Source organism: Ranitomeya variabilis, chromosome 4 (assembly GCF_051348905.1).
Source record: "Ranitomeya variabilis isolate aRanVar5 chromosome 4, aRanVar5.hap1, whole genome shotgun sequence".
NCBI classification, from domain to species: Eukaryota; Metazoa; Chordata; class Amphibia; order Anura; family Dendrobatidae; genus Ranitomeya; species Ranitomeya variabilis.
The window spans coordinates 544,503,693-544,525,939 of record NC_135235.1 but is presented as its reverse complement, the minus strand read 5'-3'; the positions used below and the strand labels follow the sequence as shown (position 1 = coordinate 544,525,939).

At 43.4% G+C, this 22,247-nt stretch overlaps 1 protein-coding gene across 2 annotated transcripts in view; it reads left to right on the top strand.

Moving 5' to 3' along the window:
• ITGA3 (integrin subunit alpha 3) overlaps window positions 1–22,247 on the top strand; it is a 117,625-nt gene that overhangs the window by 82,762 nt on the left and 12,616 nt on the right. For both annotated transcript variants that reach the window (XM_077252558.1, XM_077252559.1), the window contains exons 15-18: window positions 4,573–4,738; window positions 4,820–4,891; window positions 4,979–5,058; window positions 9,727–9,804. In XM_077252558.1, the coding sequence (XP_077108673.1) occupies window positions 4,573–4,738; window positions 4,820–4,891; window positions 4,979–5,058; window positions 9,727–9,804 (396 nt within the window). The remainder of the gene's footprint in view (window positions 1–4,572; window positions 4,739–4,819; window positions 4,892–4,978; window positions 5,059–9,726; window positions 9,805–22,247) is intronic.

The following is a 22,247-nucleotide window of genomic DNA, read 5'->3' as shown; positions in this document are numbered from 1 at the left end:
CCATATCTCCTCCTATTACTCCATATAACCTCCCTATATCTCCTCCTATTATTCCATATAACCCCCCTATATCTCCTCCTATTACTCCATATAACCTCCCTATCTCCTTCTATTACTCCATATAACCTCCCTATATCTCCTCCTATTACTCCATATAACCTCCCTATATCTCCTCCTATTACTCCATGTAACCTCCCTATATCTCCTCCTATTACTCCATATAACCTCCCTATATCTCCTCCTATAACTCCATATAACCCCCCTATATCTCCTCCTATTACTCCATATAACTTCCCTATATCTCCTCCTATTACTCCATATAACCTCCCTATATCTCCTCCTATTACTCCATATAACCTCCCCTATATCTCCGCCTATTACTCCATATAACCTCCCTATGTCTCCTCCTATTACTCCATATAACCTCCCTATATCTCCTCCTATTACTCCATATAACCCTCCTATATCTCCTCCTATTACTCCATATAACCTCCCTATATCTCCTCCTATTACTCCATATAACCTCCCTATTTCTCCTCCTATTACTCCATATAACCTCCCTATATCTCCTCCTATTACTCCATATAACCTCCCTATATCCCCTCCTATTACTCCATATATCCTCCCTATATCTCCTCCTATTACTCCATATAACCTCCCTATATCCCCTCCTATTACTCCATATAACCTCCCCTATATCTCCTCCTATTACTGCATATAACCTCCCTATATCTCCTCCTATTACTCCATATAACCTCCCTATATCCCCTCCTATTACTCCATATATCCTCCCTATATCTCCTCCTATTACTCCATATAACCTCCCTATATCTCCTCCTATTACTCCATATAATTTCCCTATATCTCCTCCTATTACTCCATATAACCTCCCTATATCTCCTCCTATTACTCCATATAACCCTCCTATATCTCCTCCTATTACTCCATATAACCTCCCTATATCTCCTCCTATTACTCCATATAACCTCCCTATATCTCCTCCTATTATTCCATATAACCTCCCTATATCTCCTCCTATTACTCCATATAACCTCCCTATATCTCCTCCTATTACTCCATATAACCTCCCCTATATCTCCGCCTATTACTCCATATAACCTCCCTATGTCTCCTCCTATTACTCCATATAACCTCCCTATATCTCCTCCTATTACTCCATATAACCCTCCTATATCTCCTCCTATTACTCCATATAACCTCCCTATATCTCCTCCTATTACTCCATATAACCTCCCTATTTCTCCTCCTATTACTCCATATAACCTCCCTATATCTCCTCCTATTACTCCATATAACCTCCCTATATCCCCTCCTATTACTCCATATATCCTCCCTATATCTCCTCCTATTACTCCATATAACCTCCCTATATCCCCTCCTATTACTCCATATAACCTCCCCTATATCTCCTCCTATTACTGCATATAACCTCCCTATATCTCCTCCTATTACTCCATATAACCTCCCTATATCCCCTCCTATTACTCCATATATCCTCCCTATATCTCCTCCTATTACTCCATATAACCTCCCTATATCTCCTCCTATTACTCCATATAATTTCCCTATATCTCCTCCTATTACTCCATATAACCTCCCTATATCTCCTCCTATTACTCCATATAACCCTCCTATATCTCCTCCTATTACTCCATATAACCTCCCTATATCTCCTCCTATTACTCCATATAACCTCCCTATATCTCCTCCTATTATTCCATATAACCTCCCTATATCTCCTCCTATTACTCCATATAACCTCCCTATATCTCCTCCTATTACTCCATATAACCTCCCCTATATCTCCTCCTATTACTCCATATAACCTCCCTATATCTCCTCCTATTACTCCATATAACCTCCCCTATATCTCCTCCTATTACTCCATATAACCTCCCCTATATCTCCTCCTATTACTCCATATAACCTCCCTATATCTCCTCCTATTACTCCATATAACCTCCCTATATCTCCTCCTATTACTCCATATAACCCTCCTATATCTCCTCCTATTACTCCATATAACCTCCCTATATCTCCTCCTATTACTCCATATAACCTCCCTATATCTCCTCCTATTATTCCATATAACCTCCCTATATCTCCTCCTATTACTCCATATAACCTCCCTATATCTCCTCCTATTACTCCATATAACCTCCCCTATATCTCCGCCTATTACTCCATATAACCTCCCTATGTCTCCTCCTATTACTCCATATAACCTCCCTATATCTCCTCCTATTACTCCATATAACCCTCCTATATCTCCTCCTATTACTCCATATAACCTCCCTATATCTCCTCCTATTACTCCATATAACCTCCCTATTTCTCCTCCTATTACTCCATATAACCTCCCTATATCTCCTCCTATTACTCCATATAACCTCCCTATATCCCCTCCTATTACTCCATATATCCTCCCTATATCTCCTCCTATTACTCCATATAACCTCCCTATATCCCCTCCTATTACTCCATATAACCTCCCCTATATCTCCTCCTATTACTGCATATAACCTCCCTATATCTCCTCCTATTACTCCATATAACCTCCCTATATCTCCTCCTATTACTCCGTATAACCTCCCTATATCCCCTCCTATTACTCCATATATCCTCCCTATATCTCCTCCTATTACTCCATATAACCTCCCTATATCTCCTCCTATTACTCCATATAATTTCCCTATATCTCCTCCTATTACTCCATATAACCTCCCTATATCTCCTCCTATTACTCCATATAACCCTCCTATATCTCCTCCTATTACTCCATATAACCTCCCTATATCTCCTCCTATTACTCCATATAACCTCCCTATATCTCCTCCTATTATTCCATATAACCTCCCTATATCTCCTCCTATTACTCCATATAACCTCCCTATATCTCCTCCTATTACTCCATATAACCTCCCCTATATCTCCTCCTATTACTCCATATAACCTCCCTATATCTCCTCCTATTACTCCATATAACCTCCCCTATATCTCCTCCTATTACTCCATATAACCTCCCCTATATCTCCTCCTATTACTCCATATAACCTCCCTATATCTCCTCCTATTACTCCATATAACCTCCCTATATCCCCTCCTATTACTCCATATAACCTCCCCTATATCTCCTCCTATTACTGCATATAACCTCCCTATATCTCCTCCTATTACTCCATATAACCTCCATATAACCTCCCTATATCCCCTCCTATTACTCCATATATCCTCCCTATATCTCCTCCTATTACTCCATATAACCTCCCTATATCTCCTATTACTGCATATAACCTCCCTATATCTCCTCCTATTACTCCATATAACCTCCCTATATCCCCTCCTATTACTCCATATAACCTCCCTATATCTCCTCCTATTACTCCATATAACCTCCCCTATATCTCCTCCTATTACTGCATATAACCTCCCTATATCTCCTCCTATTACTCCATATATCCTCCCTATATCTCCTCCTATTACTCCATATAACCTCCCCTATATCTCCTCCTATTACTCCATATAACCTCCCTATATCTCCTCCTATTACTCCATATAACCTCCCCTATATCTCCTCCTATTACTCCATATAACCTCCCTATATCTCCTCCTATTATTCCATATAACCCCCCTATATCTCCTCCTATTACTCCATATAACCTCCCTATATCTCCTCCTATTACTCCATATAACCTCCCTATATCTCCTCCTATTACTCCATGTAACCTCCCTATATCTCCTCCTATTACTCCATATAACCTCCCTATATCTCCTCCTATAACTCCATATAACCCCCCTATATCTCCTCCTATTACTCCATATAACTTCCCTATATCTCCTCCTATTACTCCATATAACCTCCCTATATCTCCTCCTATTACTCCATATAACCTCCCTATATCTCCTCCTATTACTCCATATAACCTCCCTATATCTCCTCCTATTACTCCATATAACCTCCCTATATCTCCTCCTATTACTCCATATAACCTTCCTATATCTCCTCCTATTACTCCATATAACCTCCCTATATCTCCTCCTATTACTCCATATAACCTCCCTATATCTCCTATTACTTCATATAACCTCCCTATATCCCCTCCTATTACTCCATATAACCTCCCCTATATCTCCTCCTATTACTGCATATAACCTCCCTATATCTCCTACTATTACTCCATATAACCTCCCTATATCTCCTCCTATTACCCCATATAACCTCCCTATATCTCCTCCTATTACTCCATATAACCTCCCTATATCTCCTCCTATTACTCCATATAACCCCTATATCTCCTCCTATTACTCCATATAACCTCCCTATATCTCCTCCTATTACTCCATATAACCTCCCTATATCTCCTCCTATTACTCCATATAACCCCCCTTATATCTCCTTCTATTACTCCATATAACCTCCCTATATCTCCCCCTATTACTCCATATAACCTCCTCTATATCTCCTCCTATTACTCCATATAACCTCAATATATCTTCTTCTATTACCTTATATAATATCTTCCTATAATGTTCTTTATCCTTTTACCATAGAGTGGATGGATCTCAGATTCTGTATTATGACCTAAATGTGAATAAATTGCACCTTCGAATAGTTGTGACCAATGAACCTACTCCCACCTCCTCGGCTGATGATGCTCATGAAGCCATATTAAATGTCACTTTTCCGAATGAACTGATTTTTTCTGCAGCGCGTCCAGTAAGTAGTAACACGACAGATTAGTGTAACGCTATATCACTAGATCTCTCGACTAATTTCATTGTATTATTACTTTGACAGGTTGGCTCTTGTGCCTTTGAAGGTGCCACTGTGTTGTGTCAGCTCGGGAACCCTTTCCGCAGGAATCAAAGGGTGAGTAGTCTGTCTATAATTTTACTGTTTCTCCGACTTTTTCCAGGTTGTTCTGCCATGTCTTTTATCTATTGTTGTACTTTATAGGCTGAGATTGACATCACATTTCAAGCATCTGGGATTGACTTGAAGACCAGAGAGGTGATAACTGGACTCCAGTTGTCCACGTAAGAAATACCCACAGAATTTGGGACTAATCGATGTAAAAATGAGGGTGCAGTGTCTTCAGCATGTGGAATAAACTCACTGCTAAATAGGTTGTAACTGTCACTTGTAGCTAGGGCCAAGGAACTGTGGCACTTAGGCCGGGTTCATATTAGCCTATCTGTGCGCACAGTACAGATCCGCATAGATCCGCATGCGTCTTGCGTACCTATATTTAACATTGTGTACGCAGGGACATGTGTTGGCATCAGTTTGTATGTGGATGCGTCCGCATGCGTTGTTTCGCCGCGCCCGTCAAATGCAACATGTTGCATTTTTTGTTCTGTAAAATATGCTCAGGCATGCGCATGTGGATGAGTGCATATAAACAACGCATTACTGTCTATGGGAACGCATTGGTACGCAAGGACATGCGTATGCATGCGGTTGATGTGCTTGCGTACTTTGGACTGCGCATGTCCAGGAACACACCCATTGAGACACGCCCTCCTGGAAATATCGAGCGCATGCGCATAAACAACGCAAACGCAGGCAAAAAACGCATACATACGCATGCACACGCAGCATTTTTTTGGCATCATGCATAAGCTGATGCGGATAAAAAATGCAGCGTAAGCATGCGTTTAAATGCTTTTTGGCATGCAGCAGATGATACGCTGCGCACAGATACGCTAATGTGAACTTAGCCTTAAAGAGATTTTATGAGCACAAAAAAGTTTTGAAAAACGATCTGGCTGTCGTTGAAATGAGTTTGCAATTACCTTTATTTTTTGCTTTGATTCATCCCCCTCCAGCCATCCTTGTGGTTTGATTTGTTTAAATCCTGAACATCATGCCAGCTCTATTTCTCTGTGCCTCCAGACTACATTTTCCAAGAGGTAGAGCTGTCTGTGTCCCACAGCTCCCTCACTCCCACCCTCCGTGCCTGTCCACTCCATTTACAAGGCACCATCCTGAGACTCCTATTCAGTCTCAGGATGGATAAATTTACTACACACTCAGTCACTCCCCCTATTTCATATCATGTGTGCTACCTTGAGGCTCTCCTGCAGGCAATAATGTTACAGGTGCTGACACTGGCAACAGACAGGGAGAAAGTAACGAGTCATGTAATGTAGTTGTTTATTGTAATGTAATCTAGTTCTCCTGAAGTCCACCACCAAACTCAGTAGTTCACATGCTTACTATTCATTGTCTATGGAGCCTGCACTGCCTCCATTGCTTCTGCGCTCCCTTCCTGTGAAACCTGTCGATGGTCACATGCCATTGTCTACCATGTCATCACATTCACAGTACACTGCAGAGCTACTGTCTGGGTCCTGCCTTCTGCATGTAGGACTGTGCTTGACTGATAGGCGGCATTCCATTCAAAGCACAGATGGGAAATCTCTGTAGTCTGTGCTTTGAATGGACTGCAACTGGAAGTAAAGGGTTGGAAGTCACAGGACAACATGTGACAGCTCAGGAACAGAGGATAATTTTACCAGCAAGTACATTTCTCTTCATTTCTCAAAGGCTTTACCATGTTTTAATAATCTGTGTGCCCTTGAAAACCCCTTTAACAAAGAGCCCTGCAAATAATCTTCACCCTAGTTTTATTTGGGAGAGAACTGAAGATGATTGACAGATTTGCCTCATTTTTCCTGAACATATCAGTGAACTTTGAGATAGCTACTATCTATTGGTTTTATATGTGATAGGTGTGTCAGCAGACAATCTGTTTTCCTATAAATAAACGGTGAGCTTTTGGTGAGTTTTTTTACATTGTGTATTTTTGAAAAAAAATGCAAGTAACCTATTTCACTTAATGGGTGTAAAAAATCTACAACATCAAAAACTCACCAAAAGAACATCATGGGAACATACTGTAGTCTAAGGAATGGTTTAATTTTGAAAACTTAATTGTAAGGAATCTCATTTAGAGCTAATACAGGGGAAGGAGCTTTTTATTCTGGGCTGTCTTGTGTCAGGAGGACCCAACATGAACAACTCATCAATTTGAATGTATAAGGCTGGGGTCACACATGGCGTAAGAAAATACGCCACGTATTATACGTCCGTACTACGGCCGTAATACGGAGAAATGTCCCCAAAATATTGATCCGTAGTCAGGGTGTGTCAGCGTATTTTGCGCATGGCATCCTCCGTATGTAATCCGTATGGCATCCGTACTGCGAGATTTTCGCGCAGGCTTGCAAAACCGACATCTAATGGATTTATGTGCTCAAATGTTAGGGAAAACATATATACAGTATATATATATATATATGTCATTGAGACACATATATATATAGTCTGTATTTAGATTTCATTCAGCGCGATATCTGTGAACAGCCGCTAATTCAATTGCCGGCTTTTCATTTCTCCTGCACAAACCCGACAGGATATGAGACATGATTACATACAGTAAACCATCTCATATCCCCTTTTTTTTTGCATATTCCACATTACTAATGTTAGTAGTGTGTATGTGCAAAATTTCAGCGCTGTAGCTGCTGAAATAAAGGGTTAAATGGCGGAAAAAATTGGCGTGGGCTCCCGCGCAATTTTCTCCGCCAGAGTGGTAAAGCCAGTGACTGAGGGCAGATATTAATAGCCAGGAGAGGGTCCATGGTTATTGGCCCCCCCGTGGCTAAAAACATCTGCCCCCAGCCACCCCAGAAAAGGCACATCTGGAAGATGCGCCAATTCTGGCACTTGGCCACTCTCTTCCCACTCCCTGTAGCGGTGGGATATGGGGTAATGAAGGGTTAATGCCACCTTGCTATTGGAAGGTGACATTAAGCCAGATTAATAATGGAGAGGCGTCAATTATGACACCTATCCATTATTAATCCAATTGTAGGAAAGGGTTAAAAAACACACACACACATGATTACAAAGTAGTTTAATGAAATAAACACAGCGGTTGTTGTAATAATTTATTGTTCTCCCATTCCATTTCCAGGACCTCGCTTGGCAACATAATAAACGCACAAGATACATACCTTCTGCTGTCAGATCTCGTCCCACGAAGTAATCCATCTGAAGGGGTTAACTAATATTACAGGCAGGAGCCCTGCAAATGCAGCTGTGCTCCGTGCTTGTAATCCCCGGGGAATGAATGAAATGTAGGTCATTGACCTACATTTCCTTCAGTCGCGGTGATGCGCCCCCTGGTGGATGTCCTCATATGACCTGGAGCGTGGGAAAAAGTTCCCAGGCTGCAGTTCATGAGAACATCCAGCAGGGGCGCATCACCGCGACTGAAGGAAATGTAGGTCAATGACCTACATTTCATTCATTCGCTGGGGATTACAGGCAGGGAGCACAGCTGCATTTGCAGGGCTCCTGCCTGTAATATTAGTTAACCCCTTCAGATGGATTACTTCGTGGGACGAGATCTGACAGCAGAAGGTATGTATCTTGTGCGTTTATTATGTTGCCAAGCGAGGTCCTGGAAATGGAATGGGAGAACAATAAATTATTACAACAACCGCTGTGTTTATTTCATTAAACTACTTTGTAATCATGTGTGTGTGTGTTTTTTAACCCTTTCCTACAATTGGATTAATAATGGATAGGTGTCATAATTGACGCCTCTCCATTATTAATCTGGCTTAATGTCACCTTCCAATAGCAAGGTGGCATTAACCCTTCATTACCCCATATCCCACCGCTACAGGGAGTGGGAAGAGAGTGGCCAAGTGCCAGAATTGGCGCATCTTCCAGATGTGCCTTTTCTGGGGTGGCTGGGGGCAGATGTTTTTAGCCACGGGGGGGCCAATAACCATGGACCCTCTCCTGGCTATTAATATCTGCCCTCAGTCACTGGCTTTACCACTCTGGCGGAGAAAATTGCGCGGGAGCCCACGCCAATTTTTTCCGCCATTTAACCCTTTATTTTAGCAGCTACAGTGCACAAATTTTGCACATACACACTACTAACATTAGTAATGTGGAATATGCAAAAAAAAAGGGGATATGAGATGGTTTACTGTATGTAAACCATGTCTCATATCCTGTCGGGTTTGTGCAGGAGAAATGAAAAGCCGGCAATTGAATTACCGACTTTTCACTAACAGCGCTGCGTATTTCTCGCAAGTCACACTGCAGGTCCGTGTGGAATCCGTATTTTTCGCGCCCCCATAGACTTTCATTGGCGTATTATTTGCGCAGTACGCTGACAAACGCAGCATGCTGCGATTTTGTACGGCCGTAGAAAGCCGTATAATACTGAACCGTAATATACGGCTAATAGGAGCAGCCCCATTGAGAATAATTGTGCCGTATGTAATGCGAGTTTTACGGACGTAGTTTCTGCGCTCTTACGTCCGTAAAACTCGCATGTGTGACCCCAGCCTAACATTTAATGCTTCTTATCTCCTGAGGGGGCACTGCTGGGAAATTGAACACTTGCTGCCAGGTTCCCTGACAATTACAGCTGATCACAGGGGTTAAAAAAAGCAGGATAGCCAGTGTTCAGCTTATTCAGAGGTCCTTCCAACATAAAAATTTTAGAAAATTTTAGAAAAAAATGGAGAAATCCTTTAAATCTAAGACCACCTTTATAATAGTGACTTGGAGTAATTTCTATCTGGTTAGTGAGGTCACATAGGAGTAGAAGCATGAATAGTAAATGTGGGATGTCTTAAAGGATGCAGATAAGTTTCTCTGTGTTTTCCTTTCAGTTTGAGCAAACAGGACGGTCTGGAGGAGGAATATGCCGAATTCTTGGTAGACTACACATTAGAGATGTCATTATCTGTGTAAGTACTCCCTAAAAGCTACTACATTTTACAGGGTCTGGACGGAGCAGAGTTCCCCACCAGTAGAGATCTATGATAAATGTTACATGTGTAACTTTGGGCTGCCATAGTGGAAGACAACAGTGGTGTGTGCTTTAGACCGGCTGCTGCCATGTTAGAAGACAGTTCAGCAGTGGGTGGGTGCTTTATACCAGCTGCTGCCATAGTAGAAGACAGTGCAACAGTGGTGTGTGCTTTATACAGCTGCTGCCATGTTGGAAGACAGTGCAGCAGTGGTGTGTGCTTTATACCGGCTACTGCCATGTTGGAAGACAGTTCAGAAGTGGATGTGTGCTTTATACCGGCTGCTGCCATGTTGGAAGACAGTTCAGAAGTGGATGTGTGCTTTATACCGGCTGCTGCCATGTTGGAAGACAGTGCAACAGTGGGTGTATGCTTTATACTGGCTGTTGCTATATTAGAAGATAGTGCAGCAGTGGTGTGTGTTTATACTGGCTGCTGCTATATTAGAAGACAGTGCAGCAGTGGTGTGTTTTTTTTACAGGCTGATGATATATTAGAAGACACTGCAGCAGTGGTGTGTGCTTTATACCAGCTGCTGCTATATTAGAAGACACTGCAGCAGTGGTGTGTGCTTTATACCGGCTGCTCCCATGTTGGAAGACGGTGCAGCAGTGGTGTGTGCTTTTTACCGGCTGCTGCTATATTAGAAGACAGTGCAGCAGTGGTGTGTGCTTTATACTGGCTGTTGCTATATTAGAAGACAGTGCAGCAGCGGTGTGTGCTTTTTACTGGCTGCTATATTAGAAGATATTGCAGCAATGGTGTGTGCTTTATACCGGCTGCTGCCATGTTGGAAGACAGTGCAGCAGTGGTGTGTGCTTTTTGCCGGCTGCTGCTATATTAGAAGACAGTGCAGCAGTGGTGTGTGCTTTTTACTGACTGCTGCTATAATAGAAGACAGTGCAGCAGTGGTGTGTGCTTTTTATCAGCTGCTGCTATATTAGAAGACAGTTCAGCAGTGGTGTGTGCTTTTTACCGACTGCTACCATGTTGAAAGACAGTGCAACTGTGGGTGTGTGCTTTATGGCTGCTGCTATGTTGGCAGACAGTGCAGCAGTGGTGTGTGCTTTATACCGGCTTCTGCCATGTTGGAAGACGGTGCAACAGTGGTTGTGTGCTTTTTACTGGCTGCTGCTATATTAGAATACAGTGTAGCAGTGGTGTGTGCTTTTTACCGGCTGATGCCATGTTGGAAGACGGTGCATCAATGGTGTGTGCTTTTTACCGGCTGCTGCTATATTAGAAGACAGTGCAGCAGTGGTGTGTGCTTTTTACCGGCTGCTGCCATGTTGGAAGACGGTGCAGCAGTGGTGTGTGCTGTATACTGGCTGCTACTACACTGTGTTCCAAATTATTATGCACATAGAGTTTAGGAGTGATAAGGTTAGAATTTTTTTGTTTGTCATTTAAACTCATTGATGGTGATGTGTGTCAGGGCTCTTTATATCACTAAAAGCAATTGCACATATCTGTGCAAATTAGTTTGGCAGGTGTGTCCAAATAAAGGCAAAACTACTTAAGAAGGCTGTTCCACATTATTAAGCAGCCTACATTTTTTGCCAAAATGGGAAAGAAAAAGGATGTGTCGGCTGCTGAGAAGCAACAAATTGTGGAGTATTTAGGTCAAGGCATGACTACAATCAACATTGCCAAGACACTTCATCGTGATCATCGCACAATCAAGACGTATGTAGCTGATTCCCAGCACACACGTGTGCATGCTGATAAGCAAAAATTGAGGACTCTTTCCAACAGGCAATTGCGTAAGGTTAAAAGAGCAGCTGCAAAAATGCCTTGTCATAGCAGCAGACAAGTTTTTGAAGCTGCTGGTGCCTCCAACATCCCCAGAACAACAAGATGCAGGGTCTTTCAGTGGTTTGCAGCTGTGCATAAGCCATCCTGTCGACCACCTCTATCCACGGCAACAAGCAGAAACGGCTCCAGTGGGCCAAACGATACATGAAGACTGACTTCCAAACTGTTTTGTTCACCGATGAGTGCTGTGCAAAGCTCGATGGTCCAGATGGATGGAGTGGAGGATGGACACCTCATGAAAACACGGCTAAGGCGCCAACAAGGAGGAGGTGGAGTAATGTTTTGGGCTGGAATCATGGGGAGAGAGATTGTCGGCCCCTTTATGATCCCTGAAGGGGTAAAGATGAACTCCATAATCTATGTGGAGTTTCTAAAACAACACTTCCTGCCATGGTTCAAGAGGAAGAACCGTGCTTTCCGCAGCAAGATCATTTTCATGCATGATAATGCACCGTCTCATGCTGCAAAAAACACATCTGCATCTCTGGCTGCTATGGGCATAAAAGAGGACAAACTTATGGTGTGGCCACCATCTTCCCCTGGCCTCAACCCCATTAGGAACCTCTGGAGCATCATCGAAAGGAGTGTCTATGATGGCGGGAGGCAGTTCACAGCTAAGCAACAGCTCTGGGAGGGTATTCTGTCCACATGCAAAACAATTGAAGCAGAAACCATCCAAAAACTGACAAATTCAATGGACAAGAGAGTTCAGAAGCTTCTTTCGAACAAGGGGTCCTATGTGCAAATGTAACATCACCTAGAATAAAGTTTTCACTTGAAAACTGTTTGATTTCATTTTGTAATAAGCTGATAATGCTTATAACTTCACAATTGACCATTTTTTTGTTCAAAATAAAAAAAAAAGGTTGAAAACTCTGCTGTGCATAATAATTTGGAACATGCATTTTGAGTGTTTATTTTTTTTTTAAAAGATACTGTTTTCATAGGCAGTTTGTTCCAAAACATTGCAATTATACTAGAATAGTAGATGACTGGAAAATAACAATGACTGCAATTCAGATAGGTAATTTAGAGAAAATATGAGGAAATATTATTTGCATAATAATTTGGAACACAGTGTATATTAAAAGACAGTGCCGCAGTGGTGTGTGCTTTATAAGCGGCTGCTGCCATAGCTTCCATAGTCATTTACAAGCTCTAATCTGCAATTATACAGTTTTGCCTTTCTAGTCTCCACTAATATACTCTGTCAGTGGATGCTAATTGGTAACCTTTCTCATAAAATCCAGTTTTCACATCATAGCAGAAAAATAAAATGTACAAAACAGGAAGTGCCAGTTACTTCCCTAAGGCTACTTCCACACTAGTCCGTCGGTACGGGCCGTTGCAAACCGTCGGCCCGACGTACCGACGGACAGTGTGTTAATGTAGCACAACGTGGGCAGCGGATGCAGTTTTACAATGCATCTGCTGCCCATTGTGAGTTCTGGGGAGGAGGGGGCGGAGTTTCGGCCGCACATGCGAGGTCGAAAATGGCGGACTCAATGCACAAAAAAAACGCCAAAACACGACGCATTCGTCTCACGACGGATGCGATGTGTGGCAATCCGTCGCAATGCGTCGCTAATGAAAGTGTATGGAGAAAAAACGCATTAGGCGGGCAACTTTGCAGGATGCCTTTTTTCTCCAATCGACGCATTGCGACATGCGTCACATGACGCTAATGTGAAAGTAGCCTAATGGTCACATTGAAAACTGGGAGAGATTTAGAAACATGGCTGGTTTGCCCCTGCACCACACCCGTCCATTCTTTGACTAGACTGAGCTGTAATACCTGACACAGCCTGTGATCGGGTCTGGCACTGTCTTTGGATAAAAACAACTATGGTTTTCTAATCCTGTACATCCCCATTAAAAAGAAGACCACCGCCCTAAGAAATGGTCTTGAGTGACAACAGAGTAGACATAGATTCTTAATTCCTTCGAAGGGCGCAGTCTGACAGCCATATAACACGGAAGACAATCGCATCGCAGTGCTCGGACTCGCTGTCTGCTCTCCTGTGTGTGTGACAGATGCATAGAAATTCAGGCTGTTATGCTCTGGTCAGGAGAGCTGCTGGCCAGTCCGAGCGTTGCAATGCGTTCGTCGTCCGTGCTATACAGCCATCTGACTGCGCCCTAACCTGAATTGTTCAAGCAAACAAAAATCAGCTCACAACATATCAGTCCCAGGATGCACGTTCCAAGTCCAATGACCCAATCAGACATCAGGTGATACAAACAATAGAAAGGAACAGCATCCAGTCCAGGTGATGAAAAAGTAAAAAGCCTTTATTCCGCCATGATACGACGTTTCCACCACAATTGGTCTTTATCAAGTATACACAAAGCATAAAATGGCAGCCTTATATAGTGTGGTGGGACATGCACACCAGTCACAAACAAGGTACTGCCCAATTTACATCATTACAAAAAACATATACAAAACCACAAAATACACAATAAAATATACATTAACAAATGCGATATAAAAATCATATCAAATTAAGACAAAACGCCAATAACCTAGAAATATGCTTGTACAGAATCCGCCCCATAATTAATTACAAACCAATCTGTTATGACCCCAGTGGACAGGGTCTCAGAGGAACGTGTAAGTCTGCAAGATACAAAAATCCAGCTCATAGGGCTGTGGTAACTGGGTTGACCAAATAGCTACTCCTAACGCCAACACTAGAAGTAGCCGGGGATCATGCCTACGGTGATCGTTAGATGACTCGCGCCAGCCGGAGAATCTAACTACCCCTAGGAGAAGAAAACAAAGACCTCTCTTGCCTCCAGAGAAAGGGACCCCAAAGCAAGATACAAGCCCCCCACAAATAATAACGGTGAGGTAAGAGGAAATGACAAACACAGAAATGAACCAGGTTCAGCAAAGAGAGGCCAGCTTACTAATAGCAGAATATAGCAAGATAACTTATCTGGTCAACAAAAACCCTATAAAAATCCACGCTGGAGATTCAAGAACCCCCGAACCGTCTAACGGTCTGGGGGGAGAACACCAGCCCCCTAGAGCTTCCAGCAAAGGTCAGGATACAGATAGGAACAAGCTGGACAAAAATACCAAACAAAACAAAAGCAAAAAGCAAAGAAGCAGACTTAGCTTGAAAAACAGGAACCAGGATCAGAGGACAAGAGCACAACAGATTAGCTCTGATTTCAACGATGCCAGGCATTGAACTGAAGGTCCAGGGAGCTTATATAGCAACGCCCCTGAACTAACGGCCCAGGTGAGGATATAGGAAAAGACAGACGCTCCAGAGTCAAATCACTAATGACCACTAGAGGGAGCAAAAAGCAAAATCACAACAGTACCCCCCCCTTAGTGAGGGGTCACCGAACCCTCACCACGACCACCAGGGCGATCAGGATGAGCGGCATGAAAGGCACGAACTAAATCGGCCGCATGAACATCAGAGGCGACCACCCAGGAATTATCTTCCTGACCATAGCCCTTCCACTTGACCAGGTACTGAAGCCTCCGCCTGGAGAGACGAGAATCCAAGATCTTCTCCACCACGTACTCCAACTCGCCCTCAACCAACACCGGAGCAGGAGGCTCAGGAGAAGGAACCACAGGCACAACGTACCGCCGCAACAAGGACCTATGAAACACGTTGTGGATAGCAAACGACACAGGTAGATCCAGGCGAAAGGATACAGGATTAAGAATTTCCAATATCTTGTAAGGACCAATAAAACGAGGTTTAAATTTGGGAGAGGAAACCTTCATAGGAACAAAGCGGGAAGAAAGCCACACCAAATCCCCAACACGTAGTCGGGGACCCACACCGCGGCGGCGGTTGGCAAAGCGCTGAGCCCTCTCCTGTGACAACTTCAAGTTGTCCACCACAAGATTCCAGATCCGCTGCAACCTATCCACCACAGAATCCACCCCAGGGCAGTCAGAAGGTTCCACATGACCCGAAGAAAAACGAGGGTGGAAACCAGAGTTGCAGAAAAACGGCGAAACCAAGGTGGCGGAACTAGCCCGATTATTAAGGGCAAACTCAGCTAACGGCAAGAAGGTCACCCAATCATCCTGATCAGCAGAGACAAAACACCTCAAATAAGCCTCCAAAGTCTGATTAGTTCGCTCCGTCTGTCCATTAGTCTGAGGATGGAAAGCAGACGAAAACGACAAGTCAATGCCCATCCTACTACAAAAGGATCGCCAGAATCTGGAAACGAACTGGGATCCTCTGTCTGACACAATATTCTCAGGGATGCCGTGCAAACGAACCACGTTCTGGAAAAACACAGGAACCAGATCGGAAGAGGAAGGCAGTTTAGGCAAAGGAACCAAATGGACCATCTTGGAGAAGCGATCACATATCACCCAGATAACAGACATGCCCTGAGACACCGGAAGATCAGAAATGAAATCCATGGAGATATGTGTCCAAGGTCTCTTAGGGACAGGCAAGGGCAAGAGCAACCCGCTGGCACGAGAACAGCAAGGCTTAGCTCGAGCACAAGTCCCACAGGACTGTACAAATGACCGCACATCCCTAGACAAGGAAGGCCACCAAAAGGATCTGGCCACCAGATCTCTGGTGCCAAAAATTCCTGGGTGACCTGCCAACACCGAGGAATGAACCTCGGAAATGACTCTGCTGGTCCACTTATCAGGCACAAACAGTCTGTCAGGTGGACAAGAATCAGGCCTATCAGCCTGAAATCTCTGCAACACACGTCGCAGATCAGGAGAAATAGCTGACAAGATAATACCATCCTTAAGAATACCAACAGGTTCAGCGACTCCAGGAGCATCAGGCACAAAGCTCCTGGAAAGAGCATCGGCCTTCACATTCTTTGAACCTGGTAAATACGAGACAACAAAGTCAAAACGGGAGAAAAACAATGACCAGCGGGCCTGTCTAGGATTCAGGCGTTTAGCAGACTCGAGATACATCAGATTTTTGTGATCAGTCAAGACCACCACACGATGCTTAGCACCCTCGAGCCAATGACGCCACTCCTCAAATGCCCATTTCATGGCCAACAACTCCCGATTGCCCACATCATAATTTCGCTCCGCAGGCGAAAACTTCCTAGAGAAAAAGGCGCAAGGTCTCATAACAGAGCAACCAGGGCCTCTCTGCGACAAAACGGCCCCTGCTCCAATCTCTGAAGCATCCACCTCAACTTGAAAGGGAAGCGAGACATCAGGCTGGCACAAAACAGGCGCCGAAGTAAACCGACGTTTCAACTCCTGGAAAGCCTCCACGGCAGCAGGAGCCCAATTAACCACATCGGAGCCCTTCTTGGTCATATCCGTCAAAGGTTTCACAATGCTAGAAAAGTTAGCGATAAAACGACGGTAGAAGTTAGCGAAACCCAAGAACTTCTGAAGACTCTTAACTGACGAGGGCTGAGTCCAATCAAGAATAGCTCGGACCTTGACTGGGTCCATCTCCACAGCAGAAGGGGAAAAAATGAACCCCAAAAAGGGAACCTTCTGTACACCAAAAAGACACTTTGAGCCCTTGACAAACAAAGAATTTTCACGCAAAATTTTAAAGACCATCCTGACCTGCTCCACATGCGAGTCCCAATTATCAGAAAAAACCAGAATATCATCCAGATAAACGATCAGAAATTTATCCAGATAGTTCCGGAAAATGTCATGCATAAAGGACTGAAAAACTGAAGGGGCATTAGAGAGCCCAAAAGGCATCACCAAGTACTCAAAATGACCTTCGGGCGTATTGAATGCGGTTTTCCATTCATCCCCTTGCTTAATGCGCACAAGGTTGTACGCACCACGAAGGTCTATCTTGGTAAACCACTTGGCACCTTTAATCTGGGCAAACAAGTCAGACAACAGCGGCAAAGGATACTGAAATTTGACAGTGATCTTATTTAAAAGCCGATAGTCAATACAAGGCCTCAAAGATCCATCCTTTTTAGCCACAAAAAAGAATCCCGCACCAAGAGGGGAAGAAGACGGACGGATGTGTCCTTTCTCCAGAGACTCCTTGATATATGAACGCATAGCGGTATGTTCAGGTATCGACAGATTAAACAGTCTTCCCTTAGGAAATTTACTGCCTGGAATCAAATCTATTGCACAGTCACATTCCCTATGAGGAGGCAATGCACTGGACCTGGACTCGCTAAAGACATCCTGATAATCAGACAAGTACTCCGGAACTTCCGAAGGCGTAGAAGAAGCAATAGACACAGGCAGGGAATCCTCATGAATACCACGACAGCCCCAACTAGACACTGACATAGCCTTCCAGTCAAGGACTGGATTATGGGTCTGTAACCATGGCAGCCCCAAAACAACCAAATCATGCATTTTATGTAGAACGAGAAAACGTATCACCTCGCGGTGTTCAGGAGTCATGCACATGGTAACCTGTGTCCAATACTGCGGCTTATTTTCTGCCAATGGCGTAGCATCAATACCCCTAAGAGGGATAGGATTTTCTAATGGTTCAAGAATAAAACCACAGCGCTTAGCAAATGAGAGATCCATAAGACTCAGGGCAGCACCTGAATCTACAAACGCCATGACAGGATAAGATGACAGTGAGCAAATCAAAGTTACAGACAGAATAAACTTAGGATGCAAATTACCAACGGTGACAGGACTAACAACCTTAGATATACGTTTAGAGCATGCTGAGATAACATGTGTAGAATCACCACAGTAGTAGCACAAGCCATTCCGGCGTCTATGAATTTTCCTCTCATTTCTAGTCAGGATTCTATCACATTGCATCAAATCAGGTGTCCGTTCAGACAACACCATGAGGGAATTTGCGGTTTTTCTATCACATTGCATCACATCAGGTGTCTGTTCAGACAACAACATGAGGGAATTTGCGGTTTTGCGCTCCCGCAACCGCCGGTCAATTTGAATAGCCAGGGACATGGTATCATTCAGACCTGTGGGAATGGGAAAACCCACCATAACATTCTTAATGGCCTCAGAAAGGCCATTTCTAAAATTAGCGGCCAGTGCACACTCGTTCCAATGTGTCAGCACGGACCATTTCCGAAATTTTTGGCAATACACCTCAGCCTCGTCCTGGCCCTGAGACATAGCCAGCAAGGCTTTCTCTGCCTGAATCTCAAGATTGGGTTCCTCATAAAGTAAACCGAGCGCCAGAAAAAACGCATCAATATCAGCCAATGCCGGATCTCCTGGCGCCAACGAAAAAGCCCAATCCTGAGGGTCACCCCGTAAGAATGAAATAACAATTTTTACTTGTTGAGCAGAGTCTCCAGACGAACAAGGTTTCAGGGACAAAAACAATTTACAATTATTCCTGAAATTCCTAAACTTAAATCGGTCTCCTGAAAACAGTTCAGGAATCGGAATCTTGGGTTCAGACCTAGGATTTCTGGTAACATAATCTTGTATACCCTGCACACGAGCGGCAAGCTGGTCCACACTTGTAATCAAGGTCTGGACATTCATGTCTGCAGCAAGCTTAAGCCACTCTGAGGTAAAGGGGAAAAGAAAAAAAAAAATGAGAGAGGGAAAAAAAAAACTCAAAATTTTCTTTCTTATAATCCCACTTCTGCAATGCATTAAACATTTAATACTGGCCTGGCATACTGTTATGACCCCAGTGGACAGGGTCTCAGAGGAACGTGTAAGTCTGCAAGATACAAAAATCCAGCTCATAGGGCTGTGGTAACTGGGTTGACCAAATAGCTACTCCTAACGCCAACACTAGAAGTAGCCGGGGATCATGCCTACGGTGATCGCTAGATGACTCGCGCCAGCCGGAGAATCTAACTACCCCTAGGAGAAGAAAACAAAGACCTCTCTTGCCTCCAGAGAAAGGGACCCCAAAGCAAGATACAAGCCCCCCACAAATAATAACGGTGAGGTAAGAGGAAATGACAAACACAGAAATGAACCAGGTTCAGCAAAGAGAGGCCAGCTTACTAATAGCAGAATATAGCAAGATAACTTATCTGGTCAACAAAAACCCTATAAAAATCCACGCTGGAGATTCAAGAACCCCCGAACCGTCTAACGGTCCGGGGGGAGAACACCAGCCCCCTAGAGCTTCCAGCAAAGGTCAGGATACAGATAGGAACAAGCTGGACAAAAATACCAAACAAAACAAAAGCAAAAAGCAAAGAAGCAGACTTAGCTTGAAAAACAGGAACCAGGATCAGAGGACAAGAGCACAACAGATTAGCTCTGATTTCAACGATGCCAGGCATTGAACTGAAGGTCCAGGGAGCTTATATAGCAACGCCCCTGAACTAACGGCCCAGGTGAGGATATAGGAAAAGACAGACGCTCCAGAGTCAAATCACTAATGAGCACTAGAGGGAGCAAAAAGCAAAATCACAACACCAATCATGTTATGGCATCACGGTTGTTATAGCGACTGCACTCTAATCCAATCTTCTGACCCATGACGGACGCATACACAGAAGCCCCTGTCCAATAGGTGCATATATAAACATTGGGGCTCCATAAATCAGCTTCATTAACTAATCTCATGTACTCACACTACCACAGTGAACCCGAAACACGCCATCATTAGCTGCTTCACCACCAGCAGCTTGCATCAGCGCACCAGATCAGTGACGCGGGAGTATGATCACGTGACCAAGTCACATGACCACATCCACAGGTCCTCGACAAGGTGCACGCGCTCACAAGGCTGACAGCTGAGTGCAGAGGAGCGATGGTGTCTAGGAATATCCATGGCAACAGTAATACACTCAGAGTGGAGAAAAATTCACTGTTTAGTATCCAAACTAGCCGAATGAGTAACTTAAGAGCTGTAGTGTCGTTATTCATATTACCACATGTTGAGATTCTAATCCCTCGCTATACAAATCAATCGTTTCATTAATTCCTGGCACCTAATTAGAACAAGGAAAAAACCATAAATACAAAACATATATCGCATGACATCGAGGCAGGGAACAGAGAGTATGGGGAATAATCCAACAACCATACAAAAAAGCATGTATAAATTATCAGCGATCTTCCAGATTCTAGATCCCCATATTCTCAGGTCGCTCCCCGGTGCCAATTTCCTATACCTGAAAAAAATCAGAAGTAAAAACAAAACTAAAAATTAAACATTAAAACAATCCACCAATCAGATGCCACTAACAGCAGGGAGTCAAGTCACACAAATTTGTAAATTATAATCAATATTGAGTCCCCTGGGTTACAACGTGCCCAGCGTAGAGATCTATCTCATTTCCTTCCTCTTCAAAATCTTTAATTTGTCACCTCCCCTCCGCTGTAAAGGAACACTATGTATAACACTAAACCTAAGTTGGTTAACCAAATGTCTACACTCACAAAAGTGTCTAGGTACCGGTAAATCAAGTAATTTAGTCCTAATGGTGCTCTTATGTTTGCTGATGGTTACGTACATGCTACATACATCAACCCACAGGGGCACACAAGCACATAGATAACAAAGCTTGAAGTGCAGGTGTATCTCTCCGTTATTGAGAACTTCTTCCAAGTATGCTGAAAATAATCACCTCTTTACATATTCCCACAACATGCACAACCCAGACAGGGAAAATTCAACATCCGACTTCACATAGCATACGCTGAGAGGCAAATTCAGATACCTGCCGTAAGCCCTCATGAAGTAATTTCCAATGTTTCCTCAATATGTGTCCAATCTGTCCACTTGCCGGGTAATAGGTGGAGACAAATAATACACATTTAGAGACAGAATTGTCCCCTTTTTTTTTATAGTTGAATAGTGTATTTATGCAATATACAGTGGGTAAGGAAAGTACTCAGACCCCTTTAAATGTCTCACTCTTTGTTTCATTGCAGCCAGTTGGTAAATTCAAAAAAGTTCTTTCTTTCACATTAATGTACACTCTGCACCCCTGTCACAGGTTCCTTCTCTGGTATCACACAATCAACAGAGCAAGAGAATAGTGAACAATCCCAAGACCTTTATTTAGGCAAAAGTACGAAAGGTCCATATACGATTCACCACACAAAGGATAAAATATTCCAGAACACGAATGCAGTTCAGTAACAGGATAAAAGTCCAACAATCCAGCACAGAGGATAACAGTCCATATTCCCTTCCTTCTCTCTCTCTCTGATATGCTGTCTTCACATCATGGTTCCACACAGGATCTGATCTCTGTCTCACCTCCCTGATATTTTCCAGTCCCTCTCCTCATTCACAGGTTAGGGGGGTGGGTCACAGGGGCTCATTGTTTCAACAAGCTAGGTCAACATGTTATTAGCATATTAGAAAACAACATTATTCACTGACCCTGTGGAGAGATAACAATACAGAACTGTGGGGAGAATATCAGATGGCAAATAACAACTCATCCTACAAGAGAACACCATGAAAATACGGTAAGTAAAATATAAATATACACAAAAATGATACCCACATAGCATATCACACCATCACAACCCCATCTTGACTGAAATAAACAGAAATGCAGTAATTTTTGCAAATTTATGACAAAAGAAAAACTGAAATATCACATGGGCATAAGTATTCAGACCCTTTGCTCAATATTGAGTAGAAGCACCATTTTGAGCTAGTACAGCC